The sequence below is a fragment of the Mustelus asterias genome, chromosome 1 (assembly GCF_964213995.1).
Source record: "Mustelus asterias chromosome 1, sMusAst1.hap1.1, whole genome shotgun sequence".
Taxonomy (NCBI): domain Eukaryota; kingdom Metazoa; phylum Chordata; class Chondrichthyes; order Carcharhiniformes; family Triakidae; genus Mustelus; species Mustelus asterias.
The window spans coordinates 104886645-104911360 of record NC_135801.1 but is presented as its reverse complement, the minus strand read 5'-3'; the positions used below and the strand labels follow the sequence as shown (position 1 = coordinate 104911360).

Genomic DNA, 24716 nt, shown 5'->3' with positions numbered 1-24716 from the left:
TTAAATAAAGTTAACAAGACTTAATATAAACCCAGAATTAGTCTTATTAACCCTTGAAATATAGTCCTATATTGTTCTACATTTTCAGCACAATTTATTGCTTAATCTAGCAGCAATAAACTGGAGTACTCAAAGCAGGACTGCAGAGGTGCTGAGCAGATGAATTAATCCTGGCCACATAAAGGGCAGAACATTATAAACTGAGATGTGAAAGTGCTTAACGATGAGTGGTGCATAGAATTAACTTCACAACTTAGAGTACGAGAGCATAATATTTTAGAGCAATATTTTTTCAAGAACTTAAAATAGATCTTTGGAAATCAGAAGTATTTTTCTAATGGTGTTAGCGGTTTTTAATTTTTCTCTGGCATTCTTCCCTGTTATAGGTTCCAATCACCAGACACCCATTATTAGTCAGAAGGGTTGGAGTAAGTGGAGGTGAGGGGGAAATGGGCTAGTTTGGTCCACATGATTGTTATCACTGCTGCGATGTCCAGGACATCTAGTGGTCTACCTAAGACTCATGAGAAACATCCAATTGAGGAAGTCAAATTCTAATGCCTCCTGGTTGGAATTGAACCCTCCTCATCTTCTGAATTATTGTTGTAAAATGTATTATTTCTACATCCTTTTTGTTTTAAAAGAAAGGAGAGCACGCATGCTTTTTCTAAAAAAAAGATTTCATAAAGTAACAACATTACATGATTCATAGTTAAAAGCATTTTGCTTGATGAATTCTTGCTGGTAAAGGTGATTTTTTTTTCCTCCACTGAATGTTACCAGCTTCATAGTTCAGTAGAACAAGTGTTGAGGGACACATTTTCTCACTAATTGATGTGGCATTATACACATCTTTTTCCAATTGCTGAAAACTCTACATATTTATATTAGAGTTCAAAAGAATAAACTTTTAAAAAGTGTAAATACTTAATTTAGGATTTGCAGCTGTGCATGTAAAGCATAATAAATATCATCCTAATGCACAGTGCAGTTCCAAATAGTCAATCACTTTCGGCAACATTTCTGTGGATCAGTTTAAAGTTCTATCTGTAACAGCCACCCCATATGATCATGCATACAAAACAAACATATTTACTACATTTTCTTTCATCTGTTCAGCACCTCGAGTTTTCTTGAATGCCTCTTAATATTAATGTTGTCAAGTTATTACCCCAAAACCAATATTTTAAACCAAAACATGTTTCTCCCCCACAAAAAAAGTTAAAATTCACATTTTTTAAGTATCTAAGCTGAGAAGAATTGATTCACAATGTGGATGTCATCCCCCTTCCCACCTCAGTATATGACACAGGGCACAATAGGACGTTTCAGTCTTTTCACACCCTTTTGCTGTGTTATTATAATTTTTTTAAAAAATACCTTTTGAGGCAGAGGCTTTTTTTAAATACAAAACAAGGAACTCACAACATTTTATTATTTCCGTTGTTAACATTACCTGATTGCACTCATTTTCAAGTGCATTTTATTTTAATTTCTTCGAAAGATGTCCTACTCTATGGCAGGTGCCCCACACCCCTATCTCATGGAAAACCACGCCAGTCTTTCCATAGAAAACAGAAGAATGACTACAACCCACGAGGCAGGCCAGCTGCCACAAATTGCCGTGTTCACGCGTCCCAGTTATCCCTCAGCCCCATGTTTCACAAAGAACTAATTCACTCAAATGTATGGGAATTTCAGGTTCTCAACAGTTTTAGTCCTATTACACAGAAGTTTGTACCATGCACTTCTGGTATTGAGTATTATCTGCAGTGATCTGCACCCAATTCTTTATTGGCATTCCTATTAGTGATGACCCAAGCTCGGAGACTGACTCTGGAAAATTGCACTTAGAATATTTACTTCTTACAAAACGTTCACATACTAGTTAAACCCATAAACTCCATAGGTGTCATATTGCTGCTGTGTGGAAAGCTAACTTTAACTACCATTATTTGTCATCATACTATGACGAGGCAATGAAAATGTATCAGTTTGTCAGAGGCTGGAATTCTCCGATGTCATTCACCACACCTCTGCTGCAGGTGAGAATGGAGAATTTGGCACTCGGCCAAATCTCCATTCACAGCAGCGGGACCGGAGACTCCCTACCATGGATGAGGATGGAGAATCCCAGCAAAAAATCAATAAAACAAAAATCTTCCCTTCCCATTTTCTCCCTTATAAGATTTAGTGCTGCAGGGCTGCAGTTCTATTGGTCTAGACTACTTCATCCTCTCTTCTCAGCCCTGCCTGCACCTCCTGAGTGCTTCACCCAAGTAGCTGTTCAAGTGTAGACAATGGATGGTGGTGGACCACAGTCAAGCCTAATCCTATCCTCCCCTGAAATGCACCCATACAGACACTTTCCAGCATCAGTCAATTGATCCTGATTGAAAACTAGAATCACACAGCTTTGATTCTTTATGCAATTTATCCAAAGACTTTTTAAAAACATTTTTATTCCATTTTTTAAGTTACAAAGCCAACACTCAGAGTGGACTGGGCAAACCCAAATCCATTCCTTGCTTGCTCCAAAAACCAATTCAAATTCCAATTGGATCCAATTCATGGTCCCCACAAGAGAGACAAACAAGATCCATGTTGACAAGATGAGGCATTGGACCTCATCTTGGATTGATCTTAGCCAAAAGGCCAAGAAGCTCATTGTTAGGCTAGTTGTAGCATCTCCACTGCTGCCTATGGTGAGATTAACTAACTCCTTATGAATTGGGGATCAAATCAGTATCCTTCCTGGTCTGTATGGGTCAATTCCAAGCTTAACAATGCTTTTACAAGCTGAGTCAACAGGGGATCTGCAGGAATAAATGTAGCATCTTAAATTCTATTTTATTTCAAAGAGCTTCAATATGATTTATGATAAAGTACATTATTGATTTAAATGCATATTCAAATTGGCTGCTGTTGTCACTTAAACAACTTCAAGTCAAGGGGCGAGCTTTTCCAGCCCTTACTGCCAGTGGCATCCTCCTGTCCCACCAACGGTGACCCCCACTGTTGGCTCCCAGGCAGCAGGACGGGTGAGCCACACAAAACGCTATGGACATTGGCAGGACTGGAAGATCCTGTCACCAGAAAACACACCACATGGGGAGAGGAATCTGTGCAATGTCTTTTCAAAGCATGAACAGAGACTGAAAACTGGTGTATTCACTATCACAGAAAGTAGTTGAGCCAAAATGTTGTCTGATTTCAAGAAGAAATTAGATATAGCTCTTGAGGTTAAAGGGATCAATATGGGGGGGAAGGGGGGGATCAATATGGGGGGGAAGGGGGGGGTCAAGATATTGAATTTAATGATCAGCCATGATCAAAATGAATGGTGCAGCAGGCTCGAAGGGCCAAATGGCCTACTCCTGCTTCTAGTTTCTATGTATGTATGTGAGATCAAGCTACATAATCATTTTTGAAGTTTAAGTTGTCAGAAGTTGTATTGATGTAAATCATTGTGTTGCAAATGTTCAATTAAAAGTTTGCATTGCTTTAAAGTTCTACAAAAACCTATTGGAACAGTTGGTGATAAATATAGTTGAAAAGTTACTCCCAAGGCAATTGAAGTTTACTTTTCAAAATATGGAATAAATTAATAAAATTGGATCTAACAAACCACATTTTTAAATGCTTTCTGATGGCTGTTAATGTAACTTTACACAGAATCGGGTTCATGTGTGCTCTAGATATATCTACATAGTGGATACTTCAGTGACCCTATCCTTTCAGCATTCAAATTGTTGACTCAATACAGTGAAATATGTTAAAACCTTATCAACTGCAAGCAATGAACCAAGAATAAAAGTATTTACACAGTTTAAAAGACTGATGGTTATTTTTGAGCAGCTTAATATAATTGGCCCCAAATACCTTAAAATAATTAAAAAGTAAATGTTATAACTGTTGCAATAAATGAAAACAACTGAGCTTTGATAAAGTGCCTTGTTTAGCAGATTTTCTTAAACAAGTTCCCCCAATTCTTCAATCCCAGTTATTATATTAGGGTTTCCAAAGGAAGATCTTACTGGGCAGAGCAACTGCTGCATCTAGTCAATGCAGAATGAAACCAGCATTGTATCTATGAGTTTCTACCGACCAACGATTATGTCAAGGGAATTGGTATAATTGTTGTTTAGCTAAGCTGTTGATATTGCCAATGATACCAGAAGAATTTTTTGAAACAGAAATTGAAACATGTTCCTTTCTCACACAGGTAACTAAGGAATTTTGTTATTTTTAATGCAAATCGAGCCATTTTTGACTATTGCCAATAAAAAAGACAAAGCCAACAATATGGCTTATTGGTGATTGCATGACATTTAGAAGTTGTGGACTCAGCACACAGCATTCCTTTTTCCTACTAATACTAGCTGTAAGGAATCAAATTCAGCCAAATAATCATATGACAAAAATGATCAATATTTTAAAATAAAATTTTAATATTCTACATTTTTTGACCATCCTATATGTGGTTTGAAATATTTCTTCCAACAAGGACAATTTCTGAAAACAGGCCTAAATTTTCTTTGATAATTTGAAATATTATATCTGAGATCCCACATTTTTCCATACCTTTTGAAGTTGGTTACAGACCTAAACCAAATAGGTAAAGTCGCCATAGCCCCAAATGACCGTAGGCTGCTCTTCGCTCTGCGGGGGAGCTCTGATTGGTGGCGATTTTAACTTGAGGATCACCACACCTCAGGCAAGGGGCAAAGTTGAGAAGGCACGGCCTTCATGAATAACCTCAGCTGGTAACAAAATTGAACCCACGCTGTGGGTGTCACTCTGCATCACAAACCAGCCATCCAGCCAACTGAGCTAACCAACTCGAGTCAGTTGACTGGATAGCTGGTTAGTGATGCAGGGCGATGCCAACAATGCAGATTCAATTCCCATTCAAGCTGAGGTTATTCATGAAGGCCTCACCTTCTCAACTTTGCCCCTCGCCTGAGGTGTAGTGATGCTCAGGTTAAAACCACCACCAGTCAGTTTGCTCCCTCACAGGGGAGAGCAGCCTGTGGTCGTTTGGGACTATGGTTACTTTACCTTTTACCCAAACCAAATAATAATAATAATTGGACCATTAAGGAAAGGAAATGCAATATAGTGCTGGACAGAGAATATGGCCAAGATTTTCTGCCCCTGACACGGCGTGCTTCTTGATGGCAGCAGGTGATTCACCGTTGGCCAGCGGTGAGATATTCTGGTCCTGCTGTTGTCAATGGAATTTCCCATTGAATCAACCCTTCGCCACTGAGAAACCTCTGGTGGGGATGTGCCATCGACGGGACCAGTAGATCCCGTCAGCGTGAATAGCTGGAAGACCTTGCCCACTGTATTTAAACTTCACTTTTACAAAGGGAACTGGACAGGTTGATTTCCAGCAGTGAAAGTATGAAACTTCTATTTTGGGAAATGGAAACTTTATTTGAACAAGAGTTTTCTAATAAAGGAAATTGTAAGAAAATGAAGCTTCCATTGTGCATCAATATGGAGAGAAGTCATTGTTGGTGAACGTTTGGTGCTTAAACCCATTAAAATGTTGAAGTTGATATTGAAACGTGGACATCACTGCTGAATCTTTCGAATATCAACGCCGAAGAATGGTCAGATGACATTTGAGAAACAAAAGGGGAGTGTGATTCAGAAATGCGTCAAACTAGTCATCAAAATGAGCAAGTTCCTCCAATCCCAGATTATGACCTTTCATTCTTTCACAGTTGTTTGCATAGGAATTTCCTGGAGTCTTCTAATCTCACAACAAAAATGTAATTTGCTCTACATATCTGTCACCACAAATTTTCTTTTGCAAAAACGCATTTGGATGGGGTGTGGTTTTGATGAAGAAAATGGCACACAGCAGCATTCTACACTGAATCAGGGATTTCACTGGCAAGACGTTAAAGGCTTATTAATCAATTGAAATGCCAACGATTTCAACAAACAAATCAGGCTGCACAACATGTCATTTCATATTTATAAAGATTGCTCAGCCAATGCATCCAGTGGAGAATGCTATGCATTAACGTAAAGACATTCATATTGTTAAACAAGACTCCTGTATATAATAAGAAAAACAAGCTTTGTTTGTGTATCAGATACTGACTACATGAAAGTGTTCATTTGCTGATTTGATTCGGCCCAGCTGAATCTTGGTTAAGTAAAGATATGAATTTAGTTTGCATCCTGTCTGGCTTACATTGTAAATGACTCAGACCAGCATGTGACGTTTTCTGTGTAGGGCGAGGTGGTCTGAACGGGAGAAGCTGCGGTCACAGTCAGGGCACTGGAAGGGCTTGATGCCAGTATGTTTGCGATAGTGCCTGGTTAACTCATCTGAGCGGGCAAATTTCCAAGTGCAACCTTCCCACGTACATTTGTAGGGCTTCTCACCTTTAGGAAAAAGTAAAATGCAAATTCAGCCATAACAAATAATTATAAATCATTACAGTGGTTCTTGTGTTTAAACTTTGCATATTGTGAAGGAAAATCCAGACCAAACATCAAAGTAAATGTGAGTCTCGATACAATGATAAGAAAATTGGCTTCACATTGGTTCAGAATTAAGATTATTTATAATTTTAATTAATGATTCATCTAAATTACTGTTGTGAAGACATCAAATTGAAAACTACAAGAAATATCCATTGAAATGCAAGATTATTTTCACATGAACAGCAAGCGATAAAATGACTGTGCAAATGGGATCAATGTTCAACGTGGGTGTGTGTGCACTGACTGAGTGAGCTGCTGGCACCCATTCACATGTAAGGCTCTCACTGCATATTAGGAATTCAAGCATGAATTCAATGCAAGATTTCCCATCCATTAAAATCAATTTATTCTCTACCAGTGTTAGTACATTCCAAATAAACCAAGGAAATACTTGAGAAAGGGATGACTCCAAGAAGATGATCTGAACTGCTTAATGAATGGTGTTAATCACCAAAACACACAATTTTAAATCAAAAGAATAATAGCTGACAGAAAAATAATGAAATTGACCCAATAAAAAGACTGCTTGAACTGCTGAAGCCCATGTAGCTGCAAAAAGGGGATAAAATTCCACCTGGAATTTCTGCCGGATTCTCCAGCAGTGGCCAGTGGAACGTTAGGATTATCGCCAGTGTTTTGCTGAAACTACGACAGGAGATGAGGAGAATCCTGACAGAATCATGGTTGGGTTCTTTAAATGGTTGCAACACACTGTTAGGGATCAGCTTGAACAAGTTGATTGAAGTGATCAGGACACATAGCCAGTCCCAGAAGATTCTTGTACAGACAGTAGCTTAATGGCTCCATTATGAAACATCTAGACTCATGAGAAAGAGCAATCCCTAAGGCATAATTTCATCTTACCTGTGTGAGTCCGTCTGTGTGCCTTGAGGTGTGAGCTCTTTGTGTATACTTTGTTACATCCGTCAAAGTCACACCTATGTATGCGACGCTTCTTCTGAGTGTCTGGGGATTCGATTGGGTGCGGTCTTGATACAGCGTGTACAATAACTGAAGGAGTATGGTTCCTGTTGAATAGAAAAAGAGTATCTAATTTCATCTGTTCAACTAACAATGGACGACTCATGCATTCATATTCCAATTCCATTTGTTCTGTATGTTTAGGAGTCGGACTTCAGATAAGATAGTGAAATCACCAGGCCTGAACTCATAACATTTACATTTTTAACACTTCGATTCATTACTGATCAGAGACATATTTACTTGTAATGGTTCCCCACACAGATTGTTTAGAACTGACAATCATTTAAATACTCAGGAGATGCACAAAGTTGGCTTCAGGGATTCACTTCTTTTTGTTGTGAACAGATCATTTATTTGCAGAGGATCACTCACTGAGCATCCCAGGACTCTGCTAGTTCATCATTTACACACACAACATAGCAAGAGGATAGCTCATGCAACAACACTTTTGATACATTATCCAAGACACCATATACAAAGCAACCAGAGCCAACAGACTTTGCAAAGTAGTAGTAGGTTCAAATTGCGTAGCATGCAGAATTTTGGTTGAATCTTCCTCAGCCCAATGAGATGCCAGAACAAACCTCATTGATTTATACATTTCTTCAGTGCCCGTCATAGATTGGCATATTCTTCAAAAAGATCATTTCCTTTCCATGGATTCACCTTTGTCAAAATTTTACTTGGCTGAAAGGTTGGAGGTGAGCCGGCCTCCACTTTGCCAGGTTGCCCCACAGCAATGTTACGAGTACCAGGCTGTTCTCAAGTGGCACGAGGCGGGATTCTGTCCCCAACTAGGAGTCATCCTGCCTCTGAGAGCTGTTAGCCAATCAAATGACCAGCATCTCTCTTGTCCTAGTATTGGGAGCACTGACCACTACTGGGACTACATTCCTCGAAGGAAGACCTTGGACCCTGACTTAAAGGATTTTGCTGTGGCCAGGCTAGCAGGCCCCGGTGAGGGAAGTAGCAGAAATGGAAGGTGGGGAAAAAGCAACCTGGGAAGGATTGGGGAAGGGCGGGGGGAGATTGCTCCATTGGACAAATGCACCCGAATTTTCCCGTCCTGCCCACCACAGGGAATTGTAGCAGGCAGGACACGGACCATGCAAAGGGCCATTGAGGTCAGACAGGATTTTCCATCCTTGGGGCGAGTGCAGCTGGAAAATCCCACCCATTGTGTGAGAAAAGGAAGTACCCTAGCCCAGCAACTGAGCATTTAACCCTGTCCCTTGCTCCTATAGCAAATCCCAGCAGCATGGGGAGGGTGCACTTAAGTGGCCATTTAAGGGCTTAATTGGTCCACAGGCACCCCGGTCATCCAACATCTCCCCCCACAAAGGTAAAATCCAAGTGGAGGTGGGTAAGCAATGGGCACAGTGGCATCCTGCCACCCACTTCAGGAGGGACATAATATTCCAGCCCTGGTCTTTATGTTAGGAGTCAAGTTCAAAGATAATATAATTTGTGGATCATACACAACTAATACTAAAACAGCTGACTAAAGCTTGAACTCAACATGAGGATAAATAGCTATCTTTACTTCAATCTATAACTATGTATTCTCTTTGTTTCAATTTATAACTCAGATCGTGCATTATAAAGAGGACTAGGTGTCCCCACTAGTGCTAAAGTTTCATTTGAGCAAATTGGTTTAAATGTACTTTTTTTAACATGGAACTAAACCTCATTCTCCCCACGTATCAAAGAGAAGTGTTCAAAACCACTGCAAAATTGGTGGGTTCGAGAATCATAAGCTTGCAAAATTGCAATAGCAAATACTGAAAGAGGGAGCAGACATTTTTTACATGGTGGCAGGTTATTGTTAAGTGCTCACCCTTGGTGTCTCATTGCAAAACGTTAAGAGTGTATTGCTGCCAAATTATATTGTTGCAATATCTTTACTTGTTAATACTCAAAATGATAAAAATATATATTGTTACTAGCAATATACTCTCACATCTTACTCTTACTCTCACATAGTAAGATGAGTTCTTCTACAGAATTTTTTCCTCAACATTAGAAACATGATGCAGAGTAAATATATCAAAGAGATTCTTTATTTGAGAGAATTTCATAAGTAAATGACATGGCCCAGATTTTCACCATGACTGACAGGCTCTTCATCATCATCCAAAACTAAAATTCCAACTGTGGGCTGCTATTTTTGAAGTTTATGTTTGCTGAGCTGGCAATTCTCCTGTCTTTGTGCACTTGACTAGGGAGTAAACCACTGGGCCCATGTTTCTTCTCATTAAATAATATGGTTCTGTCAACTTATTTGACATTTTAGTAATGTGATGCAAAAAATGTATATTTAAGCCAATCTGTTTCAATGTAATTTTAACAGGAGTCACGCGAGGTGCTGAAACTTGGTACTGATAGGCAAACCATTACCATCATAACACGACACGAACAAGCATTATGCAGAAGCAAAATACTATGGATGCTGGAGGCCTGGAATAAAAACAGAGTGTGCTGGAAAAACTCCACTGACGGAATTCTATCACCTCGCCCGCCATGGAATCGGAGCAGGCGAGGGGCGGACAACAGAAATGTCCATTAACCTGGGGCGGGAATTTCTGGTCTCGCTTGAGCGAGGCCGTAAATTCCCGCCCCACAGGTCTGGCAGCAACGATGGAGAGAGAAACAGTTAACATCCGAGTCCAATATGGCACTCCATCGGAACTGAGCATTAACATGGTGCTTTTCTCAAAATGCTTCACAACCAATTAAATATTTGTGTAGTACAATCAATGTTGCAGGGAAACACATTAGTCAAATTACATACAGTGAGTACCACAAATAACAATGACATAAATGAGCAGGTAATCTGTATTCTAAAGTGCAAGGAATAAGATATCCAAAAGTTACCTCTATATTTACTTTCTCCCCTTCACATAGACATTCAGCTCTTCAGAAAAGCACTTTCTCTTCCACTGCCACAATATCTTAGTGACATTCTTTATTTCATTCCACTACTAAATGCCAGTCCCAATTGTAGCTTCTACCTGCTGTTGCTGGTTGGTTCTGAGCCTGGATTTTGTACTCTGGTGAGACTGGCAAGAAGAGGTTTAGTCAAAGGAGTGCTGCAATTTCCCAGCTACATCTTCAGGAGCTGATTTTCTGCTCCAGAAGTGTGTAGTTTGCACTTTTCTGGCTGAGTTACAGGTCTCCACATAAATACACTGTAGATTACTTGTATTTCAGCTACCAGAAATTATCTGCTGCTGCCAATCTAAAAGTTCAAAAAGGTTCACTGCAATCTCGGACTGAATATCAGCAGGATCCTGTAAATACCTATTTGTTCAGTAACCAAAACAATGAGTAAATGAGCAAACTGTAGTAATGAGAAGTTCCAGTTATCGCTGTGTATATATGGCTGGTGTGTCTGTGGATGTGTGTATTGGTATGTGAAGGTCAACTTCAAATCCTGGCATCTTTTAGTGAACTTCGTATATTTTGATGATTTATCCTCTATAATTTGAAAGAAACTGGAACAAAAATTTGTTCATACAATCCAAAACAATTCCACTTAATACTGGAGGTGGTGACGGGTGGCAAGGTGGTACAAGTTTGAAGTAAATAATGATTTTGTGTTGTAATGGTGCAATTATGTCCCAAAGAAATGAACTGTTGTTTTCTGTGGTGTTTGTGTTAAATTGGCAGCCAGTTTTGTATGCAGCTGAATTTTGAATTTTGTGTGATTTGAAACATGTAAGACCATGAATGCCCAATGTAAGCTCAATCCAGAATTAAGGTAATAAAACTATTGCTTATCCATCAACACTGCACTGCCCCATCTACATTAATGAAAAACAGGTTTTATCAAAGATTTTAAAATTTTGACACAAGTTTTCATTAATAGCCTTCCTCATCTTTACGGCTTCTATCGATTTGGACAAAATGATTGCGCTCATATCAATGTAGACACTTGTTTCTCGAAACCACATGAAAGGACTTCAAAATAAGTTAACTGATTTTTCAATCGTTGTTCCTCTGATGGTCGAATTTTAAGGGGGAGGGAGGGAGGGGTTGAAAGCAACTTCATAGAATCATGAAATCCCTACAGTGCAGAAAGAGGCCATTCGGCCCATCGATCCTGCACCGACAACCATCCCACCCAGGCACTATCCCCGTAACCCCACATATTTACTCTGTTAATCCCCCTGACATTAAGGGGCAATTTAGCATGGCCAATCAACCTAACCCGCACATCTTTGGAATACGGTAGGAAACCGGAGCACCCGGAGGAAACCCACACAGACATGAGGAGAACATGCAACCACCACACAGTCACCCGAGGCTGGAATTGAACCTGGGTCCCTGGTGTTGTGAGACAGCAGTGCTAACCACTTCTATTTTATAAATAATGCCACAGTTACTATGTCCATATAGAAAGGTGGGTTGCCCAATATGAGACCGTATGACTCTCTCTATAGATGCTGTCAGACCTGCTGAGATTTTCCAGAATTTTCTGTTTTTCTTTCAGATTGCATATTTGTGTATTTTGCTTTTATTTTGCTTTAACATGAATTTTATGAGAATGTCAGAAAGGTTTTAATGAAGTTGACTATTTATTTAGAACTCATATGTGCAATTACCCAAACTGAGCTGTTTGCAATGATTTTGTTTAATACGGATCAAAAGAGAACTGGAATGATATAACAGCAAAAAACATGGTGCGACATTCTCTGCCCTCCCCACGGTGAGTTTCTCATCGTAGGAGATGGCCTACCATTGGCCAGCGGCACGATCTTCTGTTCCCACTGCAGTCAATGGGATTTCCCATTAACCCTGCCCCATGCTGCCGGAAACCTGTGGCGGGAGTGCGCCATCGACAGGGCCAGAAGATTCCGCCAGTGTAAACAGCCAGAAAGTTCCAGCCTTTGTAATCATGACTGATGGCACGCTGGCATAGTGGTTAGCACAGCTGCCTCAGTGCCAGGAACTCGGGTTCAATTCCGGCCTTGGGTGACTGTTCGTATGGTGTTTGTACATTCTCCCCGTGTCTGTGTGGGTTTCCTCTGGGTACTCTGGTTTCCTTCCACACTCCAAAAGGGTAGGTTAGGTGGATTAGCCATGGTAAATGCGTGGGGTTATGGGGATAGGGCGAGTTCTAAATAAATAGTCAACTTCATTAAAACCTTTCTGACATTCTCATAAAATTCATATTAAGCAAAATAAAAGCAAAATACGCAAATTATGCAATCTGAAAGAAAAACAGAAAATTCTGGAAAATCTCAGCAGGTCTGATAGCATCTATAGAGAGAGTTATACGGTCTGGGTAAGATGCTCTTTCGGAGAGTGGGTGCAGACTCGATGGGCCAAATGGCCTCCTTCTGCACTGTTGGAATTCTATGAAAATATCACATTATTACAGCCATAGACTATTAATACTATGATCAGATTTCACTCATAAATGTTTTGAATAAGTGAAGGGTCAGATTTATATCTAGGAGTATTAACTTCTACTAGCTGACCCATATGAATATAAGGAAATTAAAATTTGTACAATACGAAACTTTCCTTGGTTTTCTTCAGATTTGTTTCCAACATTGACTGTAGGTTTTCCCATCTTAATAGAATCATAGAATCCTACAGTGCAGAAGGAGGCCATTCGGCCCAATGAATCTACACCCACCACAATCCCACCCAGGCCCTATCTCCATAACCCCATGCATTTATCCTAGCTGGCCCCCCTGACACGAAGGGTCAATTTTAGCATGGCCAATCCACGTCACCCGCACATCTTTCAACTGTGGGAGGGAACCGGAACACCCGGAGGAAACCCATGCAGACACGGGGAGAAACTCTACACAGACAGTGACCCAAGCTGGGAATCGAACCCAGGTCCCTGGCACTGTGAGGCAGCAGTGCTAACCACTGTGTAACCCCACAAAAAGAAACACAAAGTATTTAGCCCCTTAAGCCTGCTCTGCCATTCAACATGATCATGGCTGATCCTCTATCTCAACGTAATTATTTTGGTCAATAAGCTTCAAAGGAAGCAAACAAGTGTTAATCCTTGTATCCCATGGTGAACAGCTCTGTGTCTTCCTGGACATGATGTGGAGATGCCGGCGTTGGACTGGGGTAAACACAGTAAGATCTCCCACTCCACCTGATGAAGGAGCAGCACGCTCCGAAAGCTAGTGGCATTTGCTACCAAATAAACCTGTTGGACTTTAACCTGGTGTTGTTAGACTTCTTACTGTCTTCCTGGACAGCCAATGGCTCATTCTACTGCCAACTTTTGAACTCTAATGGGAGCAATAGAGTCTGTGAAGTAGCTCTTAAACTTCAAATAAGGCTCAGGCAAGCTGGAAGCAGACTTGGTGATAATATGGTAAATTATTAAATGAAATTATGTACAATTATAACACTTATTGCAAAATTTGTCATATGTTCTGAAAGGATTTTAAAATAGTGAGTTAAATATTGCCAGTGGATCTTTTCTAATTTATCCTTTTGACACTGCCGTTTATGCTCAAGTGTTAAGAAATGTCAGGTGTAGAAGAAGGGATTTTTCCTTTGTTTAATGATGGTATCAAACTCAGGTATGTCATGAGATGAATATATTAACTACACACACTCAACACAATCAAAATTTCTGCCTCAAAATGACATTAATGTAAATTATACTTTACCATAGTTTAGATTTATCTTATGTTTAAATGGCAATTCTAGAAGGGCTTCTCCTTCTGAATTTCCATATAAGCTTTATTTCCAAATGTTTGTTAGCCAGTTGCAATCTGTCAACTACTTGTGTTAAACTGCAGGATGGTTCTGGGATTTCATAAACATTGGGGTGTTCCAAACTTCTCAATTTCATTAAGGAACCTCCATAGTCTGTCAGTGAAAGACTGCTTTCACTCAGTGCGAGTGGACAGGAAAGTTCAAACACATGATACCACTCAGTCCCCCATTCCGCAAAACCTATTTTCACAACTATAGACAAACGGGGGGGGGGGGGTGCTAAAACTGTGTTCAGTGCCTCTCCCTGATGGTACAGTCAAGATTGCAAGGTCTCCAATGAATTAAATAGATTTCATCTCACCATGATTCTACGGCAATGAATTACAAAGCAAACCAGCTTTCCTTTTTATTGAATAACACCAGTTTCATATATTTCACTTTCTGAAAATGTGTAGTTTCCAGGAATGATAAACTCTTGCATTCTTTTGCAATGACATTCTTTGTCTTGATAAATATAGTTTTTTTAGAATCTAAATTCTCCTCCATTCGTTCGTCTGGCTGCAAAAGTTCAGAACTTTGGATCTGTACTGTGGAGCCACTCCTTCAATGTGCTATTAACTGTTTCCTGTTGTTTTGATACTGCCTGTAGGGTGTGGCTGCTCTCAAACACTGATGTCAACACCTAAAAGTAGATTCAGCTGTGGATCCCACCCACAGGATGTCTGCTGCAGAGTAGCCACCTCACAAACAGATTTCCAAAAGGCGCTTTTGTTAGCCTAGTATCTAACATATAAAGATATTTAAATAGACTTTAGGGTGACATTCCTGTATTTGCTGAAATGTTGGTGTGAGGTTTTAAGCAGGAAGCAGAGGTTTATGCTCAGAAATGACCTTAATGCTAAAATTAGGAATTTCACCTCTTTAAATACAGATGGTCAGAGAATTAATTGTCTGTTCGTTGCTGCCAGTAAATGCACTATAATAAAAAAATTGTTCTTTTAGATAAGCAGCACAGTGGTCAGCACTGCTGCTCCACAATCAATTCCGGCCTTGGGTCACCGTCTGTGTGGGGTGTGCACATTCTCCCAGTGTCTGCGCAGGTTTCCTCCCACAATCCAAAGATGTGCAGGTTAGGTTGATTGGACCCTTAGTGTCAGGGGGATTAGGAGGGTAAATATGTGGGGTTATGGAGATAAGGCTGGGTGGGATTGTTGTTGGTGCAGACTCAATGGGCCAAATGGCCTCTTTCTACTCTGTAGGTTCTACGATAAGCTACTTTTGATCGAGAAAATTTTCATTAACATGGGTCTAAATGTGGAGGGGGGCGATTTTAAAGTACATTCTCCCACTTGAAAATTAGCAGAGGAATTATTGAACAGCTGTTTGTGTACACTCTGCGTTGCATCATTTACCATAGAAACAAGTACTGCATTATAAAAATGTCATTGCGTAACATGAACATAATGGAGCAGTCCAAGAGTGACAGAGACACAATAGACTCTTACCCAGAGGCTAGAATATGTGACTGATTACAGGGGTGCCACTACATTCCCTCCCTCGTTTCCTCTAAACAACTCGTTTTTATATAGGGCCTTTAATATAATAAAACATCCCAAGGTGCTTCATAGGAACATTAAAAAGCAACATTTGATATCTAGCCACATAAGGAGATATCAGACAGACAACCAAAAGGCTTGGTCAAAGAGGTAGATTTTACTGAATGGCTTAAAATAGGCAAGAGAGACAGAAAAACGTAGGGAGGGAATTCCAGAGCTAACAGCCGAGGCAGTTGAACACACAGCCACTAATGGTGGAGCAATTAAACTCTGGAGTGCTTAAGAAGCCAAAATTAGAGGACCGCAGATACCTTGGAGGATTGTGCATCTTGAGGAAATTATAGAGATAAATAAAGGTGAGGCCATGGAGGGATTTGAAAACAAGAATGAAAATTATGAAAGAGTGTCACTGCTTTACTGGGAGTCAATGTAGATGCAGGGGCACAGGGGTGGTGGGTGAACAGGACTTGGGTGTGAGTAAGGACATGGGCATCAGAGTAATAGCTAACCTTACATTTCACGGAATGTAAAATGTGGGCTTACCAGGAGTGCATTAGAATAGATGTGTCTAGCTATAACAAAAGCATAAACTTGAGCTCATTCAAAACTTGGCTGCCCTTGTGTTAATAGACACCAACCCCATCCATCTATGATCCCTGTGCCTACTGACCTACATTGGCTCCCAGTCCAGCAATTCCTTGATTTTAGAATTGTCATCCTTGTTTTCGAATTTTTCATGGTATGTCCCTACCACACTGTAACCTCCTCCAGAACATATAACTCTCTGAGATAACTGCCCTCACTCATTATGCATTCCTAAAAATGTAATTACTCCACCATTGGTAGCCTCACCTTCTGCTGCGAAAGGCCCGAAGCTCTGGAATTTCCTAAAACTCCACTTTTCTCCTTCTTTAAGATACTATTTAAAACCTCTCTCTTTGGCAAAGCTTTTGGTCCAAATTTGTTTTAAGTGACTTGGTATCAAATCTTGTTTGATAATGCTCCAGAGAAGTGCCTTGGGCTGTTTTATGATGTAAAAAGCCCTCTATAAATATGTTATTATTGTTGTTTAAAGAGTTAAAATGTGCCCCATTTTTCTAAGAGTTTTCACCTTAAGCATTTCAATGTTAAACCATGAACCCAACCTGCAATCCTAGGTGTGATTGCTTCCTTTCTTTTGCAGAGCGGGGAACAAAGGAACATCTGATGTTGGCAGTGCCACATTCTTTGATGCCTATCTTGTAAGGGCAGATGGAAGATAAAAACACCTTTCACAGAAGTACAGATTTCCTGACCTAAGGCTGTCTAAGTACAAGTATTGGCCCATCCAATGCAGTCTTGTCAGGTTGAAGCTGGAATGTACTAAATGGACCACATACTTTCAGATGGATGTTTGTAAAATGGGAATATTTTAATTCACGTTACTTAGAAATAAATTTGTTTCAAATTTGTTCCAGGCATGTGGGCAATATCAGCAAGGAAGTGGCTGGAGTCAAATACAGACCAGATCAGGTACGGGGTGGCAATTTCTCTTTCCTGAATCAATTGGGCTTTAGCAACAATCTAGCAGATTTTATTCTACCCATATATTACCAGGTTTATTAAATTCAAATTAATAATCTGCTGTGGTCTCATTTGAACTCATGTCATAGAATCCCTTCAGTGCAGAAGGAGGCCATTTGGCCCATCGAATCTGCATCAACTACAATCCCACCCAGGCCCTTATGTCTATGGATTGTCAGTCCAGTATCAGTCAGTAACTCGCAACGTTATTGTATTAGCTTTAATCGCTTTACCAAAAAAAACTCTGCTACCATAAAACAAGCATTACCCAACAGATTTGCAATGTTATTTAATCATGTATATCATCAGAGCAAAGTGTAAACACGTGGCAGTGTTAGTAGAGGCAACCTTTTCCAAAATCACAAAACAGCTGATGTTAAATTGTAACTGCACCAATAAGAAACTTCTGTGCAGATAGCATTAAATTAATTGATGTATGCCTATTTTGTTAGCTCCTTGATGTCTTACTGAATGAACAGCTGCTCAATAAAGATAATGAGTGTCACAGGATGGAACCTTGCTCTCTGCAGAGTTATCTGATCTAAGGTAACTACTATTGACTTCAGCATAGTGCGTTTGGGGGTTACTGGGCGTTAATGGTCCTGTGATCATTACCTAATGAAGCTGACAGGTGAGTTTACAGAATGAGGATAGGATCAGGCTGAGTTGCAATGCTAATACCCCCCCCCCCCCCAAACCCTCACATCAGACACTGAAATAACTTAAACTCATCGTCTAGGTTCACAAATGAATAATGTTCACTAGGTTAGAAACAGGAATTGTAATATAATCCAGCAGGGTAATAATATTTATGGGAAAGGATTAGAGAAAATGTCTGCAAAGAGGAGAAAAACATATTCCTAATAATTTGGTGGATATATGCTACAGCTGCAACGTTGTACAGAATATAATGCACTCCTCTTATTGGTACAAGTGTCAAATGTTGAATCCAACAAAGAACGACTAAATGACAGTAATCTCCAGAGATGAATTTTTGTATAATTTTGGTAAAGATGGTTATAGCAGTGCACAGCTGAGTGATGAGATTTGATACTGAATCATTAGGTGAACATCGAACATATGCTCGTGTAAAAATTAAGATGGTGATTAGTAACTTATGTAGTCACTATGTGCATGGTCTGTGAAACTGCACAGTTAAACTAAAATGAGACTGCACCAAGTAATAATGATTCAATCACAACTCAACACTGAGAACATGGGCTTGATGTAAAAACATTTTCCATTGTGGAAAGTCATTGCCCAACATAAACGTAACATATACATGTTCCATGATTTCTTGTCATCATAGCTTGAAACATGCCAATGCATTAAATAATTATATCATAATGATATTATAATCTAATCAGTTGTTTAAATTCTCAGAATCAGAGAGGAATTCATTAATCTGGAAATACCAGCAATATGTCATTATTTGAAGTTGTGCAACAGCTATTACCAGCAATATCTTGGGAGTAAACATTCATTATCTCACATAGAGAATATGGAATGTAATCGACACACGATAAGCTAACATCGTGACAGATCATTTTAAATTGAGATACAATTTAGAGTACGTGTCCACTCTCCACAGGCATCCTGAAAATCCAGAGGAACAAAAGACTGGAAATGTGCAAATAATTCCCAGCCAGTGCACATACAAAGAACAAAGAACAGTACAGCACAGGAAACAGGCCCTTCGGCCCTCCAAGCCTGTGCCGCTCATTGGTCCAACTAGACCATTCGTTTGTATCCCTCCATTCCCAGACTGCTCATGTGACTATCCAGGTAAGTCTTAAACAATGCCAGCGTGTCTGCCTCCACCACCCTACTTGGCAGCGCATTCCAGGCCCCCACCACTCTCTGTGTAAAAAACGTCCCTCTGATATCTGAGTGATACCTCGCCCCTCTCACCTTGAGCCCATGTCCCCTCGTGATCGTCACCTCCGACCTGGGAAAAAGCTTCTCACTGTTCACCCTATCTATACCCTTCATAATTTTGTACACCTCTATTAGGTCTCCCCTCATTCTCCGTCTTTCCAGGGAGAACAAGCCCAGTTTACCCAATCTCTCCTCATAGCTAAGACCCTCCATACCAGGCAACATCCTGGTAAACCTTCTCTGCACTCTCTCTAAAACCTCCACGTCCTTCTGGTAGTGCGGCGACCAGATCTGGACGCAGTACTCCAAATGTGGCCTAACCAGCGTTCTATACAGCTGCAACATCAGACTCCAGCTTTTATACTCTATACCCCGTTCTATAAAGGCAAGCATACCATCTGCCTTCTTCACCACCTTCTCCACCTGTGCTGCCACCTTCAAGGATTTGTGGACTTGCACACCTAGGTCCCTCTGTGTTTCTATACTCTTGATGGCTCTGCCATTTATTGTATAACTCCCCCCTACATTAGTTCTTCCAAAATGCATCACTTCGCATTTATCTGGATTAAATTCCATCTGCCATTTCTCCGCCCAATTTTCCAGCCTATCTATATCCTGCTGTATTGTCCGACATTGTTCATCGCTATCCGCAAGTCCAGCTATCTTCGTGTCATCCGCAAACTTGCTGATAACACCAGTTACACCTTCTTCCAAATCATTTATATATATCACAAATAGCAGAGGTCCCAGTACAGAGCCCTGCGGAACACCACTGGTCACAGACCTCCAGCCGGAAAAAGACCCTTCGACTGCTACCCTCTGTCTCCTGTGGCCAAGCCAGTTTTCTACCCATCTAGCCACCTCTCCTTGTATCCCATGAGCCTTAACCTTCTTAACAAACCTGCCATGAGGGACTTTGTCAAATGCCTTACTGAAATCCATATAGACGACATCCACGGCCCTTCCTTCGTCAACCGTTTTTGTCACTTCCTCAAAAAACTCCACCAAATTTGTAAGGCACGACCTCCCTCTTACAAAACCATGTTGTCTGTCACTAATGAGATTGTTCCGTTCTAAATGCGCATACATCCTGTCTCTAAGAATCCTCTCCAACAACTTCCCTACCACGGACGTCAAGCTCACTGGCCTATAATTACCCGGGTTATTCCTGCTACCCTTCTTAAATAACGGTACCACATTCACTATCCTCCAATCCTCAGGGACCTCACCTGTGTCCAATGAAGAGACAAAGATTACCATCAGAGGCCCAGCAATTACATCTCTTGTCTCCCTGAGCAGTCGAGGATAGATGCCATCAGGCCCTGGGGATTTGTCAGTTTTAATGTTACCTAAAAAAACCTAACACTTCCTCCCTTGTAATGGAGATTCTCTCTAATGGGTCAACATCTCCCTCTGAGTCACTCCCAGTCAACATGTCCCTCTCCTTTGTGAATACCGATGCAAAGTATTCATTTAGGATCTCCCCTATTCCCTTGGGTTCTAAGCATAATTCCCCTCCTTTGTCCCTGAGAGGTCCAACTTTTTCCCTGACAACTCTTTTGTTCCTAACATATGAATAAAATGCCTTAGGATTTTCCTTAATCCTGTCTGCCAAGAACATTTCATGACCTCTTTTTGCCCTTCTAACTCCCCGTTTGAGTTCTTTCCTACTCTCTCTGTATTCCTCCAGAGCTGCATCTGTTTTCAGTCACATGGTTTAATCAGTATTTCATCACATGGTAAAGAAAAACATTTGCAACACTTCCCTAAGCATAGCCTTCAAAAATGAACATTAACAACAATAAAATTGATAAAAAATCTTAACACTTGGTCCTGAAACTGCAATAATGTATAAATTCTTGACATGCCTGACTGAAATTTCACTTCCTACTATTTCAGCAAAAGTGTTTTCATCTGTTTATGTTAAATAAGTGAGAGATGTTGCTGTTCTTGTATCCTCACACTCTTTCATCATAGACAACATGTTTTGGCAGTATAGTAGATATATTACTGAAGGGGCGGCATGGGAGCACAGTGGTTAGCACTGCTGCTTCACAGCTCCAGGGACCTGGGTTCGAATCCCGGCTCGGGTCGCTGTCTGTGTGGAGTTTGCACATTCTCCCTGTGTCTGCGTGGGTTTCCTCCGGGTGCTCCGGTTTCCTCCCACAGTCCAAAGATGTGCGGGCTAGGTTGATTGGCCATTCTAAATTGCCCCTTAGTGTCCCGGGATGCATAGGTTAGAGGAGTGCGTGGGTAAATTTATCTCAAGAGGCTTGGAATACAAAAGCAGGGATGTACTTCTGAGGCTTTATAAAGCACTGGTTAGGCCCCATTTGGAGTACTGTGAGCAATTTTGGGCCCCACACCTCAGGAAGGACATACTGGCACTGGAGCGGGTCCAGCGGAGATTCACACGGATGATCCCAGGAATGGTAGGCCTGACATACGATGAACGTCTGAGGATCGTGGGATTATATTCATTGGAGTTTAGGAGGTTGAGGGGAGATCTGATAGAAACTTACAAGATAATGAACGGCTTAGATAGGATGGACGTAGGGAAGTTGTTTCCATTAACAGGGGAGACTAGGACGCGGGGGCACAGCCTTAGAATAAAAGGGAGTCACTTTAGAACAGAGATGAGGAGAAATTTCTTCAGCCAGAGAGTGGTGGGTCTGTGGAATTCATTGCCACAGAGGGCTGTGGAGGCCGAGACGTTGAGCGTCTTCAAGACAGAAATTGATAAATTCTTGATTTCTCGAGGAATTAAGGGCTATGGGGAGAGAGCGGGTAAATGGAGTTGAAATCAACCATGATTGAATGGTGGAGTGGACTCGATGGGCCGAATGGCCTTACTTCCGCTCCTATGTCTTATGGTCTTATGGTCTTAAATATGTAGGGATATGTGGATAGGGCCTGGGTGGGATTGTGGTTGGTGCAGACTCGATGGGCCGAATGGCCTCTTTCTGCACTGTAGGATTCTATGATTCTATGATAATATTCCAAAGTTCTGGACTATAAAACAAATAGAGCGTGAGTTCATAATCTCCCCATGGCAGTTTGTCAATCTGAATTCAGTTCAAACAAATCTAGAAATAAAAAGCTGTATCAGTAAAATAATGGATCACAGAGCCACCAGGTTGTTGTAAAAACCCAAGAGGTTTATTAGTGTAAGAATACCTACAGCCCTTACCCAGTCTGACCAACATATGACTCAAGTCCAAAAGAAACATAGGTTGACTCTTAGGTACCCTCATCCAAGAATGTATTTTAAAAACGGCTAACATTCTCTCACATAATAAAGAGAGAAATTTCAGATCAATATGTTAAGTACTTGCATTAGGTCATTTAATGGCCTAATGTTTTCAGCATAAATGAAAACATTTTGCCTTTTTCAGAAATAGCTCCAGTTATCTCAGAACTCTTATTCCCAATATCGCATGCCATATTATGAACTTTCAGTCAATATTTTTTAAAAATTGGACATAAACAAGCTGTTAAAAGGGCTGCAACAAATCATGTGACTTTTGACATTTGAGCTACAGACAGCATCAAGATTATTACCTTATTAAATATGGATATAGATGAGCTTACTTCAGAGTCATTGATGGAATTCACACATCTCATTGTTTAAGGATGGGCCAACACATAAATACCAGTCTAGTTTCCCGATTACCTGTCTCCTTGTTTCAAATTGGACAAAAGGGAAGATTGAAACTCAAAGGCCACCATCAACATCCCATGATGGCGTTCCCCATCCAACCTAGACTGGGTGGGCCTCAGAAGTATTAAGCCAGCATTATTAAAGATAATTTCAGGGACTGCACCTTATTATCTCAGGAGATCCAGCAGAAACATCACTCATCAACCAGTCATCGAACAGCCAAAGTACTTAGCCATCCAATTTCAAAGTTCACCTGCAAAATGATACTTGACCACAAGAAACCTTGCAATGTGCTGTAAACCCTTTACTTTACAAGGCCCTCACCTTCACTTTAAAACATTGAATCCACTCAAGAAACCACAGGCCTGCCATGTGAGAGACTGAAAATCATAAATCAGAGACTGAATTAAATATAATCTGTAAAAATGCACTTCCTTTGTGTGTGTGCATGTACATGTGCGTGTGTCTGTGTGTGCAAGTGTGTGCACACACCCGAGAATGAGTGTGTGACATTGCATTAAGTTGTGTTAGGTGCACGCGAATACATTTTTTTTTTAAACTCACAAAAGCTTGTTGTTGAATTATTTAATAGGAATATAGAGCAAGAAGATAAGATCTGAAGGAGTAGGACCTATCAAATGTGACAGTGGGAAAGTCTGTATAGAACCGGTAGAAATAGCAGAGGTACTCAATGAATACTTTATTTCAGTATTCACAGTGGAAAAGGATCTTGGTGGTTGCAGTGCAGACTTGCAGTGGACTGAGAAGATTGAGCATGTGGATATTAGGAAAGAGGATGTGTTGGAGCTTTTGAAAAGCATTAAGTTAGATAAATCGCCGGGACCAGATGGGATGTACCCCAGGTTACTGTGGGAGGCAAGAGAAGAGATTGCTGAGCCTCTGGCAATGATCTTTGCGTCATCAATGGAGACGGGAGAGGTTCCGGAGGATTGGAGGATTGCGGATGTGGTTCCGTTATTCAAGAAAGGGAGAAGAGATAGCTCAGGAAATTATAGACCAGTGAGTCTAACCTCAGTGGTTGGTAAGTTGATGGAGAAGATCCTGAGAAGCAGGATTTATGAACATCTGGAGAGGAATAGTATGGTCAGAAATAGCCAGCACGGCTTTGTCCAAGGCAGATCATGCCTTACGAGCCTAATTGAATTTTTTGAAGATGTAACTAGACACATAGACGAGGGAAGAGCGGTAGATTAATGACTTAGAGGAGGGGGCTGAAGGGTGGATCAGTAAATTTGCTGATGACACCAAGATTGGTGCAGTAGTGGATGAGGTGGAGGGCTGTTGTAGACTGCAAAGAGACATAGATAGGATGCAAAGCTGGGCTGAAAAATGGCAGACGGAGTTTAATCCTGATAAATGTGAGGTGATTCATTTTGGTAGGACAAATTTAAATGTGGATTATAGGGTCAAAGGTAGGGTTCTGAAGACTGTGGAGGAACAGAGAGATCTTGGGGTCCATATCCACAGATCTCTGAAGGTTGCCACTCAAGTGGATAGAGCTGTGAAGAAGGCCTATAGTGAGTTAGCTTTAACAGGGGGTTGGAATTTAAGAGCCGTGGGGTTATGCTGCAACCGTACAGGACCTTGGTGAGACCACATTTGGAATATTGTGTGCAGTTCTGGTCACCTCACTATAAGGAGGATGTGGAAGCGCTGGAAAGAGTGCAGAGGAGATTTACCAGGATGCTGCCTGGTTTGGAGGGTAGGTCTTATGAAGAAAGGTTGAGGGAGCTAGGGCTGTTCTCTCTGGAGCGGAGGAGGTTGAGGGGAGACTTAATAGAGGTTTATAAAATGATGAAGGGGATAGATAGAGTGAACGTTCAAAGACTATTTCCTCGGGTGGA

General features: G+C 40.8%; 2 protein-coding genes across 6 annotated transcripts in view; one reads left to right on the top strand and one right to left on the bottom strand.

Annotated features, from left to right (window-relative positions):
• tlr1 (toll-like receptor 1) overlaps nucleotides 1-9967 on the top strand; it is a 58838-nt gene extending 48871 nt beyond the window's left edge. Inside the window, exon 3 of the mRNA XM_078215956.1 lies at nucleotides 9845-9967. Coding sequence (XP_078072082.1) covers nucleotides 9845-9876 — 32 coding nt within the window. The 3' untranslated portion in view covers nucleotides 9877-9967. The remainder of the gene's footprint in view (nucleotides 1-9844) is intronic.
• The window catches only part of LOC144495671 (Krueppel-like factor 3), a 92389-nt gene that overhangs the window by 232 nt on the left and 67441 nt on the right, over nucleotides 1-24716 (bottom strand). For 2 of the 5 annotated variants that reach the window (XM_078215968.1, XM_078215980.1), the window contains exons 7-8: nucleotides 7375-7538; nucleotides 645-6408 (exon numbers count right to left, since the gene is read on the bottom strand). In XM_078215968.1, the coding sequence (XP_078072094.1) occupies nucleotides 6227-6408; nucleotides 7375-7538 (346 nt within the window). In that variant the 3' untranslated portion in view covers nucleotides 645-6226. Of the gene's footprint in view, nucleotides 1-644; nucleotides 6409-7374; nucleotides 7539-24716 lie in introns of those variants that run through there. The other 3 variants (XR_013498309.1, XM_078215990.1, XM_078216000.1) reach the window with 3 other exon arrangements.